Here is a 13,672-nt window from a genome sequence, read left to right on the forward strand (position 1 = left end):
TTTCTACGCCACTGTGAAACACAATAAATAACAAAAAAGAAATAGGCTATGCGTTACAAAGACTAAGCCTTAAAGGGTAGAGACATTATACCATGCAGCATTAGAAAATAACAGAGAGAAGCATAAAAGTATGTAAACTTCGTTGAATACGGTCAGGAAAACAATATATTTCATAATCGTATCTGAACTGTTATTTTATAGACCTAATTCATATTTAGCTTTTAATGATACATGCATCATTAGTGACCCTATATGACTTTCGGAAAATATGGCTAGCCTATATTATATAGTTGTCACAGGTGGTCTAGCATAGGTCTCTCATACAGTCAAATCTACAACCATTGGTGGGGGTGGGGGAGTCTTTAATTCAATTACGTTTTTCAATTTGTATTATGAAAGATCAAATAATTTATTAACTACCAACCAGACACAGATCGAAAAGAAAGTTGTTTTCTTAGCTGATTTACAGACATTTAACTACGAACGTGGAGCCATTGGGGTGGGGGGGGGGTTTTTCTCCTGAGACAGGTAACGTGGATCTTCTCACATCACCTGACACCAAAAGGTTGTCGGATTAACAATATTAATTTGTTAATCCACAAAGTTATTTTGATTGCCAATGTTTTACATTGTGGTTTAAAACCACAATTTTGGGTCACCCTAATAAACCATAAAATCTAATGAAACCCCCATCTCGGAATTTCATTCTGGGACCCTGACCGAGGCTGTAGGACGGCCTGTTGGTTCGAATGTTTAATGTTGAGCTATTGTACCTACTCCTTTCAAATATTATTTTCAGGGCCACCACTGCTTAGAACCAAACATCTTACTAAAAGTCGGGAGTGAACTTATACCCATGTTAAAATTATAGCTGAAAATTGTACATAAAGCCTAATAAAATTCAAAGGCTCCTATCAAAATTTCCCCTAGATAGGTTTTCGTGAATTTTGGATATATTGGCCTATGGAAGAATACATTTCCAATTACAGCAACATTTCTTCTATAACATTTTCACCGGCAATATAGGCAATAACTTTACTAACTTAATATTTCTTACGGGAAATAAAAATAGTTATGAACAATTCAAATTAAAAAAGGCACCGCAAGGAAAGTATTAAACAAATGTCATACAACCTATTGTATGAATAAACATCAGGACATATCTAGATGTGAACGCAAGTAAAGTAACACAGACCATGTCATTTAAAAAATCAGTAAAAGGTCATATAGAAAAAATAATAAGAAAAGTAAAAAAGTAGAGAAATAATTTCCTATGTTATCCTCTATTGCATATTATAGGAAATCCAAAACTTGTTCCCTGGTTTTGTGAAATAGAATCGCGCCCTCTATGTTGTAATATACTTACAAAGACCAGCGTTCGCTAACTTATGAGAGAGTACCGAGTATTTGCAGATCGAGCAAGCGGTGGTATTATTAGGGGGAACGAGGATTTTATGACAGGAAATAGCAGCAAAGTTATGGAACAGGGTTGATGTATATTGTAAAGATTACTTGGTAATGATCTGAAAAAACAATGGCTCAACGAAACAGTGCATCAGAACTGCGACGGGGTGGTAAATGTGTTACTGTAACTGGAGGTTCTATTGCGATCCTTTTAGCCCCAGTAACCAGTCGAGATGATAGTGACATCGGGCAGAAAGCGTCCCGTCGCGGGACTGGCCGTGATGTCTTTCGCGACTTTCAGCGTGAGAACAAACTTAATTTATGGAACAAACCGCTCGCTGAATCCATGAGGGAATTAACTTATTTAGGCTGGTTTGAACCTGGAACATTATTCGTGCAAGGAACAGAAAAGGGACTGGATGGTCTACGAGAAGCTTTCTCAAGGAGAGTACTAAAGCCACCGAGGAACTTCACAATCCATAATCTTGGTAAGTTGGACAGTTTGGACATGCTATATTTTGTTATAATATAACTGGCATAGCAACTATTGTAAAAAGATCCATTTCAAGTTTGATACTTTAAATAATTTTTCAAGCAAGTTAAGGCTGACGGCAGCATGGCGAGGGCCGATATTATATTTATAGTCTCTAATCACATTTTTGTCTATTTGTTCGTTTTTGAGTTGTTTGTTTAAAAAAACATGATGCAGATACAGAAGTACAAAGTACATTATTAGCTCATATCATGGGGAACTATAGCTCAACATTGTTCAAACTATTATTACTGTAAATTGTATCAATCATCATAACTACAGGAGTCAGATAAAAAAGAAACGTTAATGCCAGGGAGTATGATCGGAGCGGCTGCGAGTCGATACGCAGCAATTTGTACAGTATTTTCTTACAGAGACGGATGGTAATTTTTAAATCGCTTCTTTAGTTTATTCGAATTTCACTAACTTGTGTTCAGTTTGTTCTTTAGTGAATGAACATCTGTTTGTCATTGCATTTGAAGATGATTGATAATTATTAACAATAATACTAATAATAATAGTAATAATAATAATAATAAATTAATAATAATAATGACAACAATGTACAGTATCACTAAGTGTAGACCTATGTTTTTCACGTTCATCAAATTTTATTACATTGTAAATTTAGTATTGACAGATCCCATGTTTGAATCCGTTTGTGTCCTGAAAGAAATATAAAACAAAAGTTCATTATACATAAAAATCTGAACTGATAACATATAATATCAATTTAATCATATCATAATTCAATTATTTCATGTACATACAAGATTGTTTCAATCTGTAATCAATCTGTAAACAAATCGATCTTTAATTAACCAGGGCCAAGAAGACAACGAGAAATAAAAAATATTCAATTATGAAAATTATACATTTCTCTTTATTTTGAAACACTTGCCTGATCAAATAAAATCTGAGTGAAACATACTAGAATTGACTAGTACGATATAAACGCTATTGACCAACGCTGTACCGTATCCCAATCAATCGGTATAACGCTACTGGCGTTCCAGACATTTTGAGCTTTCCCTCGCTGCCGCTACGACCCTAATCCAATGCCAGGCCCCTCCATAAGAAAATAGATATTTTATGTACAGTACAGTTGAAAACATTGAAGGGATGTTTAAAAATATAATAAGGAATGGTTGAAATACAATTTTTTTTAATCATTTAAAAAAACTGGGGTACAGTATTTTTAATATATTTTTTTTATCCCACCCAAGCCTGGCATCAACCATTGTTTTGTTGAAAGTAATATGAAACATAAAGTGTGAAACAATTTCCTTGTATCATATAGTGACGTTAATTCAAAAAGATACCATGCTTGAAGATTTCATATGTTATCCTGAATCATGTACAGTATACAGTATCCCATTCCATTTTGCTTTCACAAGAAGCAGTTGTATATCTACTGTAGGAATCTTTAAATGTTGGGGTTATGGGAGATGCATGGGTGGAGTGGAGGGTTCAATGATTTTTCCAGATCTAATTTAACCTTTAAGCTAAAAAGGAGACTCATTCCAATGTGCACCCATTGTAAAAACATGAAATAACATTAGCCTGTTTGGGATCTGTCTGACATTAACATGGATTTGCATACACAAGTTCTGCTTGTCGTGTGGATTCTAGGACGCCAGATCTACGTTGTGCCGAGAATGTAGGATGGTCATGCATGATTGAATCAGTTCTAGAGTCGTGTTTTCGCGCAAATCGAACGCTCCCCAATAAAGGAACCTGTGGTTAACATCTTTATTATACATCAATGGCTTGTGGATACACAAAATATATAGCAGACAGAGGGAATTCTTGCTGTAATCCCTATTCTATTTGAAAGCTACCCAGTAAACAGACCTCAACCAGTTTCCATTCTAGGAAGATTATTGACCCCTCAAGAAAATTGTGACATCTGTGAATTTTTTCCCCAGCATGTAGCATAATAATAATATCCTACATTTATCTCAAAATGGTTTTCACATGATATATTGTCACTTTATTTTTTTTACAATCTTTAAATTTAATAATAAATCTGCTTATTTATCACACAATGCACTGTCATAATGTGCCTCACTTAAACCTAAAACAAACTGAATTAATATAAATGTAATAATTAATTATAACAAAAGTGCAGGAATAATATGACAATATAATATGATTGTTGTTGATTTCTTATACAATACGATAAAACTTCATTGTCACAATGGTATAAAATATAGCTATGAAATATTAATCCTTATGTTTGAATTGGATAGATTGATGTTGAAAACTTCATCCTACTGTACATAAATTTTCCTTTTGTGTGGAGCTTTTTTAATCGTTTCAAAGATATAACAATACAGGTACAGTACTTAAAATAGGAACATACAGTATCACTTCATATTTAACTGGTAACTGTTATTGTGGAAATTACTGACATAGTTACCAGCAGACAAAAGCAATGTTTTGTTGATAATGTATCTCTGATATACAATTTGTATTGTGGGTCAGACAATACTAAAAGGACAATACTGCTAAAGATTACCAAGCTGAATAGCTTGTGTTGTAGTTATTCAAAATGATGTTCTTGTCATTCGACACTTAACTTTATTTAGGTTCAGCCTACGTGCCGACATCAGTGGCTATGTACTTTTGTACTGGGTAACAGCTGTTTGAGCGATATACTTCACTGTATATTTATAACCGCTCTCAGTAAATTTCTTTTTGTTAATTTATAATAAGATATATTTCACTGTATTATTTATAACCGCGCTCAGTTTATTTCTTGTTGATTTATAATTAGGCCGTACTGGTGCGGCTGAAATTATCAAAAAAACATATAATATTATATTTTACGTGTTTTTCTTTTTATAAATTTTGGGTACTAATTTATGTATGGATGTTCAACAACTAAGCTAAGGTGAATATTTAGTACTATTATGTAAAAGAATAATGTTATCTACTGTACTGCACATTTCAATAAAAGCAATTATCAAAATCTTCCTATTTTCTAATATTTTCATAAATTAAGTTTTTAATGTAAACTAAATTATAAATCACAATTCAATGTGAATTCTGTGTACAGTATATTATGTACCTACTGCCATTGTATTCACACAATTTATTTTTTATTACACTGAGAAAATTATAATGTTGAATGTGTTGATTATTGTGTGGTTACTCCTATTTCTTTCTTAATTCATTTTAATTGGATGGTGATAATATATAATTCAGATATTTGCAATAACAGATCCATTCCATAACTGGTCAATAAGAAAATGAATAATTACCTGGTTTGTATATTATCTTCTGTTGGAGGTGTACTGTAACTGTAGACAAAAACAGAAAAATGCAAAACCCACTTTATGAATCTATTAATCTGTGCTGTGCTTTTCTGTACTTTAGTTTTAAATAACATAATATGTGATTAAATATGTATGTCTTTAAAAATAATTATGTGAATTATAAGTTTTTATAAGATGTGTTATGTTTATTGGAGCCATGGTTTGTATAGGATCTGCGGTTTGTCCAACCACTTTAGTTTGCTACCATTACCATACCGTAGGCCTACTGTACAGTTTAGCAGGCCACAGGCTAGTTGCCTACCATACAGTAAACACCATTGTACTGCCACTGTATTGATCGTGTTAATTGTTCCTTACAAAATGGTACAGTAGTTAAGCTAATTCCATCCATTGTCTGCCACAAATCGCTTTTTAATACCAATCCTATTATCTACTAAGCATGGTAATGGTAGCTAATTTTAATTTCGGAATACTGTAGTAATAATAATGTTCTTTTCTGAAGCACAATATGCCAAAGCTTTGATGGGCTTAACATAATTATGCAAAAATATTTACAAAAATTAACAATTTTTTTAGAATATCTTACATTGATTAGCCCGGGTCAAGTCTAGATTGTACTGTACAGACCCTTGTCATGAGAAGACCCTAAAAGACATTACAAGGTACAATAAAAGGTTTCTTAGTGAAAAATGAATGTACAGTATTACAGTAGTTTTTTTGTTTTTGTTTTTTTTTTAGAATTTATTTGGTAACTTCACATCAGTATGACAGATGGCGTGCTTTTTAATGTTAAACTTTGTCCGCTTTTTGTGAAAAGCATCTTTCCTATACTGTACTGTTTCCAAAGCTGGGGGTCTCTATTAAGTTTCCAGCCTTTTATATAGCAACGACAGATAGTTAGATTAGAATATTTTGCTGTTAAAGTATCAATCTAAAAAAAACATACCAAATTAAGTAATATTTAAATGTAGATTTACTGTATTTAATATTATTCTTATTTCTGTGAGATAAATTGGAGGGGTACACAATCTTTAATCTTCACAATTATCTACACTGTTTGTATATTTTGATGAAAATATATTCATGTATACTGTAAGGCAAAACTCAGCTAGATACATACTGTAACAAGTTTGAGTGAAGGGTATTTTTCAATTTCAGGACAATACAAGCCTCAATGGTGAATATCCAACATTAACAGCTTTAAAAAGCTGCAAGGGAGCCTGATACATGTCACTTTAGTGCTATCTACTGGGTTCTTGTTAAATGTATCTCTTTGTATCTATTTAATCTATTACTGGAGAAAAAAAAATAAACAAGTTTCATGCCAAGACACCGTATTTAAGCTAGAAAAAAAAAATTGAAAGACAGAAACTCTGGTTTGTAGATTTGTAAACAACCTGTTTCACCACTATCTACCTGTACGTGGTGTACTGTACTGCAAGCATTTGATATTAAACTTTAGCTCTTGAAATTGTATATTCTCATACTATTCTTTATAATAATATGGCCAATTTTGCTGTACTGTCGAAACATGTGTTTATTTACATTTTTTTTTTGGAGGGTTATCGGTACTACCTTCATTATTTTTTCACATCTACTGTAATACAAGACAAATCCAAAAGATCCCATTTTTCAGATGGATATGAAAGATTTTCTGACTACTTGTCAGGGAATACAAAACTGTGACACAACAGACAAAGAAATAGATGACAATGATGATATACTGTAGCTGAACTTCTGCTAATTCTATAATTTTTCATCTACTGTACATACAGCACTGCCATTTGATAGAATCCTTTGATAGAATTTGCCATGACCTCTTTCGCATAGTGCCTGCTCTGTCACTGAACCTGTTTCTAATTTACTGAACCAGAAAATTAGACATAAAACTATTGCAGTATGTTGAGGTCTCTTTCTTACATTTGTACAGTAGAGAGTCTCTACTCCGTTATACTGTGTTGGTATAAAAATGTACTGTACTATATCCAATGCTTTATAAGTCTCTTTAGCTCAGGATAAACTTCCTTAACTTTCCCAAGTTGTCATTTTTGACAGCATGATTTTATGTTTGTATTATTTTGTAAAATATTTTTTTTTTAAATATTAGAAAAGATATTATTATAAAAAAAAAGAATTCATAAACTCAAATCCAAAAAGATCTGAGAGCTCACAAATTAAGGTATTTTCAGTGTGGTCCATATCAAATTTAAATACATAGGCCTATAATTATGTAGTATATAGTATATGATAATGTTTACATGAATTATAGCTTTAGTATTAATAATGCAAGTAAAAGCAAAAAAAATGCACAAATCTATGATCATTTGGATGTTGAAGAAGTTTGTCAGTAGCATTTTTTTTATAAAATCAGATGCCCAAAATTTGACTATTTATAAAAATTAAACATTATATCTACTATAATAACAGCTACAGTAGTGCATTCAGTCAAAAACATAATTTTCCCAAGTCTTATAGTTAATACTAGTCATACATTTACAGCCAATAGACGATCAACAATTGTTTAGAAAGCTTATTAATTTCCTGGCCTTCGATCGCAACAGATCCCCTACTACATACAATTCGTCTGTAATCACATTGTGTACTCAAGGCTGATGTAAATAATGTTGTTCGGAATCACCCTACTGGAATCATTCACAGGTTATTCTCTTGCAACAATAGACACCACTCTAAAGAGTGAGACTGAAAGAAAATCCGCTAGATGGAAAGATGCACCTTACTTCCTGTTGGAAGAATCTTTGTCATAAAATCAAATTGACTTCCATTTTGGAATCCGCCTTTCAACTGACTGATAACTACCGAAAGGTGAATTAGGGGTCAAGCTAAATTATTTACAGCATCAAATGCTAGTATTAAACAATCTGTTACATTAGTCAAGTAAAATATATATAGTATTAACTGATTATACTGTAGAAAGTGTATTTCACAATTAAACTTCAATTAAAGGAATAGAAACTGATTTTTGTTATGCAGGTAGGAATATTTTAAAATAAATATAACTTCTACTGTTACATGTTTACTGTGTGTAGTAGTTATTAATGCAGGAATTTTATCTGCCATTTCATTTTATTCTTAATATTTATTTTAATATCTGGCTTTGCCTAGTGTGTTTTCTAACTTATTTTGGTCTCCATCTACTGTTACTTGATTTTAATGTAATTTCTTTGTGTCTATTGGTTACCTGCATTTTCTGATAATAGACAACTGTAGTACAGTAGTTTATTCAACAATGTATAATTTCCCTGAGCAGAGCAGTATGAGTGATTAAAAAAAACCTAAATTGTTGCTGTTTATAATTCTAAAGTACACACAATACCTCATCTACAGTACTGCGCAGTGCTTGTTTACATAATGATAATAATATAAATAACGTGGAGTTATAAAGAGCTGTACATCAATCTCAGAGGATACTTACAGCATGGTGCCCCTCAATTTTCCATTTATAATACACTTTTTTTTATAAGAACACATTTTATAAGATCACTGAGGATGAAATTGCTTAAAAATTAAGAACAAATTGAGGCTGAGGTAAAATGTCAAATGAGGTTTTTATAAATTATATCTGTCCCTTATGTGCAGTAATGTAGGTGTGACTATGTAATTGTATAGTCCCTATAATCAGGTGTATACTGTCATTTGGGGCCATTTTTACCAGGCCTTTTTTCTGGGGAAATTTTTCCAGGGAATTTTTTTCAGAGCCCATTTTTGCTGTACAATAATAATTTTCTATGTTTGAAAAGTGTTTAAAATGAGAACAAATTAAGAACATTTTGAGCCTTGGCAAAATTTTACTGAATGAAGCTAAGCAATAAATTTAATCATCCATCTACTGTAAGCCTAAAATAATTTTATGATTATATTCTATAAATGTCATCCCTTAAAGGTGGAACAAAATCTATTAATACAATGAATGATATTAGTAGGCCTACAGTACTATATATGTTTGTAGTGGATTTCAGCTGTGTGATGGGTATTTGCTGCACAAACATTCACTGGAGTTCAACTGAAAGCATCCAATGATAAAATAATGGCCTGAGGAAGAAGGTTCTTAAATAAATACATGTAATACTATACTAGAAATACACCAGAGGGAGTACAGTATAGATGTAATGTACTTTTTGTTGTTGTTGTTGTTGTTTTTTTAATCAGTATGTGAAACCACCCCATTGATGCTGTACTGTGCATGCCAAGTCTTCAAATCCCCATGGAGTGCAAGGCCTTTTGTAAATGGTGGCTTCCATTGTACATAGTGTTTTGATTTTACCCCCATTGTAGAATTTATACAAACAAACAAATGAGTTTTGGTGAAAATAAAAAATTTTAAAAATTGGTCAGGTATATTTTTATGTAGGGAGGGGACAATCAACAACTTATTTTGTTTAAATGTTTTTCTTCGCTCCTCGTATTTATGACGATGTTCATTCTTGAAGGCATGGCAAATACGCCTTAAGTACATCAACTTTGATGGAACTATGTTCAAGTTGGTATGGTAGCAACCGACAATGCTGCTAATGTATTTTGTATGTTCAGTCAATGTACACAGAAAAGAATGTGTACACCAAAGACAGTTGACATGGACAACATAGGCGTAGATATGCATTCACCAGCTTACACACCTGGACAGCTAATTTTGTCCATTATAAAAAGGTAAACAACTACGGTACACTTAGAGTGAGTAGATGGATAGGTGTTCTAATTAGCATGGGTGACCCAACAGTATTTTCGTTATTCAGAAGTCCTAAAATGGTTTGACACCCGCTGAGTGTAGTAGACCTACAGTGTGATTATTTTTAATGATTACTCTACACAAAATACAGTTAACGTATTTAGAATTAATGCTCCAATGAGCCCAATATTTATAGATTGTCTTGTATATCGAATTGCCAAGGAAATGTTTTCTTGTTGAACATAATATAATTGAAACTTTATTGTTGAAGTTTATTGGTTACAATAGCTGTAGGCCTAATAGTACTGCAAGGTTGAGCCCAGTTACACTTAATTATATCGGCCCAAGGCTGCTGTAACTATACGGCCGACTCAAAACAAACATTCCGTTCGCGGTTAGTATTTTTAAGTTGACTTAAAGTCTCAATGTGAACATTCACACTTCTTCCTTTGCGCCGAGTTTTGCCGGGATTATTATAGTATATAGTAAGATGTCAAGATTGACCGCTATTAAAGCGACCTTGGCGACCTAGACTTAGCCAAGTTCAGTTTATGTTCACCTATGAAGATGAGTCGGTTCATGTCCCACATTACGGGACCTGAGTCAACTGTAGAGTCGGAATATATTGATTGAAAATACTGTAGGTGGCCCTGAGCTGACGTAAGTATTAAGTGTGATTGGGCTCTTATTTGTAAAAGCAGACATACTGTAGACGATATCAGATTTCCGATTTGTGCTCATGTTAGCAAATTGATTTCTTACTATTTCATTTTATTGACCTTTCTCCATATTGTTTTACAAAGATTGATAAGTTCTCCAAGAACCTGTAAATTGTAACAGGAACTACACTGTACCTTCTTGAATTTCTGTTACCTTGATACAGTACAGTAGATTTCTCATGTGTAAAAAACACAAGGAGATATATTTCCAGTGAAGGAAGTTCTGGTGGTTGAATTTTGGCAGTACACACCTTGGTCTCCAAAAGACAATCTCGTGGTTTTTTCTGAAGGTTGTACTACACTGTTACCATTCCCATGGTCTGCAGTATACAGTATTGCACAGGGGACTAATGAATGTCTAAAACATAGGTTATAAAGCATAGTGGGTTATTGTAACATTAACTTGCATATTCATACAGGCGCCGTTTTAATGGGACATTGCTATAATTGAAACACATGGAGAGAAATGATGCTATTAAACTAGGGACCAACAAGTATTTCTGCGGCTACTGTCGCTAAGCTGCTGGTACAGTGTATGTAGTATAGTACCACCTTCATAATTTATATAATAAATTAATAGGATTTGTAGTTTTAATACTCATCTTTAATTATTCTGTCAAATTTTTATATTCCTGCTCTTAGTGCTGCTTTGCACCCTTTATTCATCTGTCTTCACTTGAAAGCATATTTCATCATTGGCAATCTAAAATACAGTATTAGTTAAGAGTGCTGTAGAAATGCAGTCACAGATACAGTACGTAACGTAAGTCAAGTGCTTATTTGGTAATGGACATTGCCAATTACTGTATGCCTATATATTTTGCTTAAGGTGAATTCTGTTTATGTCATGATGTAAACACAATTAACCTATTGATATCATGATTGATAATTAATTGAATTATGTTGTCATCAGGTAATAATTGGCTGGTTAACTCGTAGTACAGTAGTACTCTAGATTGTTTGGCATGGAAAGGAAGTAATAATGATATCAATTTACAAGATAACTTCCTAATTAAATTTTGTAGTCTTCGAATGTATTAACTATCATACAATAACTGTCAATATAAAGAAGGAAAAGAGAGCGCTTCATGGAAGTGTGGGGGGGGGGGCCCTCAGGAGTCTCAGAGTCACATACCTCATCTAACTTGTCTGAGTGATTGTGTACTATAAAGCAATTTGTTATGGTCAAAAACAAACATTTTTTATAGGCATGATGATGACAATATAGAATTACGAATAATAAATCACGATAACAAATGATGTACCATATTGCAGACCTCTACAGATTCACATGGTAGGATACATATTCAAGCTGCATCCCCTACTACTGTATTTGAGAGGCTTTTATTATGTTTGGTACTGTAAATAGGTGCGTTTCTTATGTGTAATCTTAACATTTACAACCCTGTAGTATTTTACAGTATTTGGTTTGATGCTCAAATATATAATTTAAAACTCCCATTTTGTTGGTTTCAAAGTCTAATTTTAGTAGTTTATCTTTGCAAAACCATAATGTAATACTATAACATTATCATTGGTATGTTGTTCTTTTGTTGGTCTTGTGTTGTTTGTGGTTTTGCCCATGTTTTTGCAGGTGATTGCTTCTCTTGATTCATATGTAAAATTCCCAATCATCCATCCATACTTTTCCCGGGGAGTAGAATACCCTGGCAACATTCAGTTGACTGACACTTTTGCCAACACATCACCTGTCCCAGTGGTCTCTGCTATTATAAGTACATCCCTGTTGCCATAGCGATCCATCTTGTATCCCATCAACACTATAACTTGTGGTTTGTATTTGAATTAGATAATACAGTAGGCTCATAGTAATTTAAAGCTTCTTGTGGGTTTGTTATTAACAACAGAGTGTTCACAACCATTCAGTCTCTTTCAACTAGAGAAGTTTTATGGTTTTCAAGTGAGCTTGATTTTTAACCATAAACCAATCAAATAGCTTGGCTGTCTTTCAGTGCCTACAGTATAGATGAATTTATAGTGGAAGGCGCTCTATAAATATTCTATCGGGCCATTACCATTTTACAATATATTGGAACCCTAATTGTTTAAAAATGCTACCATAAAATGTTCTAAGAATTTGTAAACAATGATTTTATTGTATACAAATTTTGTACTGTACTGTAGAACAGCTTGTGTAAAGTATAGATATATAGCCTACAAACTATTTAATTATATTATAGTACAGTATATCTATTGGACAATACTGCATTGGGAAGTCCAATCCAATGCTGTGTTATAAAGACAGATTGATGTCCTTAATGTATAATTTGTCAGTTAGATTAGTACTTATACATTATGAGTGGATAAAATGATACTGGTCCTAATAGAGACTGACAGAAATACATGCTTGCTCAGAGTGGGTAATGGTGTTGATAGCTGTGCTGGCACCAAATGACAGATTGCCCCATTTACAGACCATTACCAATGCCTGCAGTGAGCAGCACAAGATGTTATGATGTGGATGCTTGTCCTAGGAATCTGTGAACTTTGTGTTCATTTACTCTAAAAATAAATGTTACCATGATACATATGGGATCTTTATGGTACCATAAATGTTTTCATCAGTTTCATGATGAGTAAAAAAAATATGCAAGAGGCCAATGTTCATATGCTACCGTAAAACCTCTAATTGAAGCCATACAGTAGGCATATTTTTTTGCGAACTTTAGATGGACTTCTTTTTTAGGCCACTTTTGCAAAGTAAAGAGTGGCACTTCTTTTCAAAATGAACGTTGTAAATTTTAAGAATTATTACTACTGTATAAAACAATAAATAAGGCCACTGCAACATCAATCTGTGTCATGGGGATACATTGAACTTTTAAAACAATAATTTTTAATCATTGTGTTACCTTGAAACTGGGAGGGAGATGGAGCGACAGAAGAAAACTGAGAAATGATTTTGAAAGAATAATTTCCCCCTTATTCATTTTTAGTTGGTTAAAAGTTGATGGTAATAAGGGGATGGCATTTGGGAGATGAAGTGCTCTGAATTAGATGGTACTGTGTAGGGAGGGAGAGGGGGGAAATT

General features: G+C 33.0%; 1 protein-coding gene across 1 annotated transcript in view; it reads left to right on the forward strand.

The window, feature by feature from the left end:
* The first annotated feature begins 1,414 nt into the window (after nt 1–1,414).
* LOC117120734 overlaps nt 1,415–13,672 on the forward strand; it is a 28,254-nt gene continuing 15,996 nt past the window's right edge. Inside the window, exon 1 of the mRNA XM_033265803.1 lies at nt 1,415–1,892. Coding sequence (XP_033121694.1) covers nt 1,535–1,892 — 358 coding nt within the window. The 5' untranslated portion in view covers nt 1,415–1,534. The remainder of the gene's footprint in view (nt 1,893–13,672) is intronic.

This window comes from Anneissia japonica, unplaced genomic scaffold, assembly GCF_011630105.1.
Source record: "Anneissia japonica isolate Jap-2015-1 unplaced genomic scaffold, ASM1163010v1 scaffold69_len1423075_cov170, whole genome shotgun sequence".
Classification (NCBI taxonomy): domain Eukaryota; kingdom Metazoa; phylum Echinodermata; class Crinoidea; order Comatulida; family Comatulidae; genus Anneissia; species Anneissia japonica.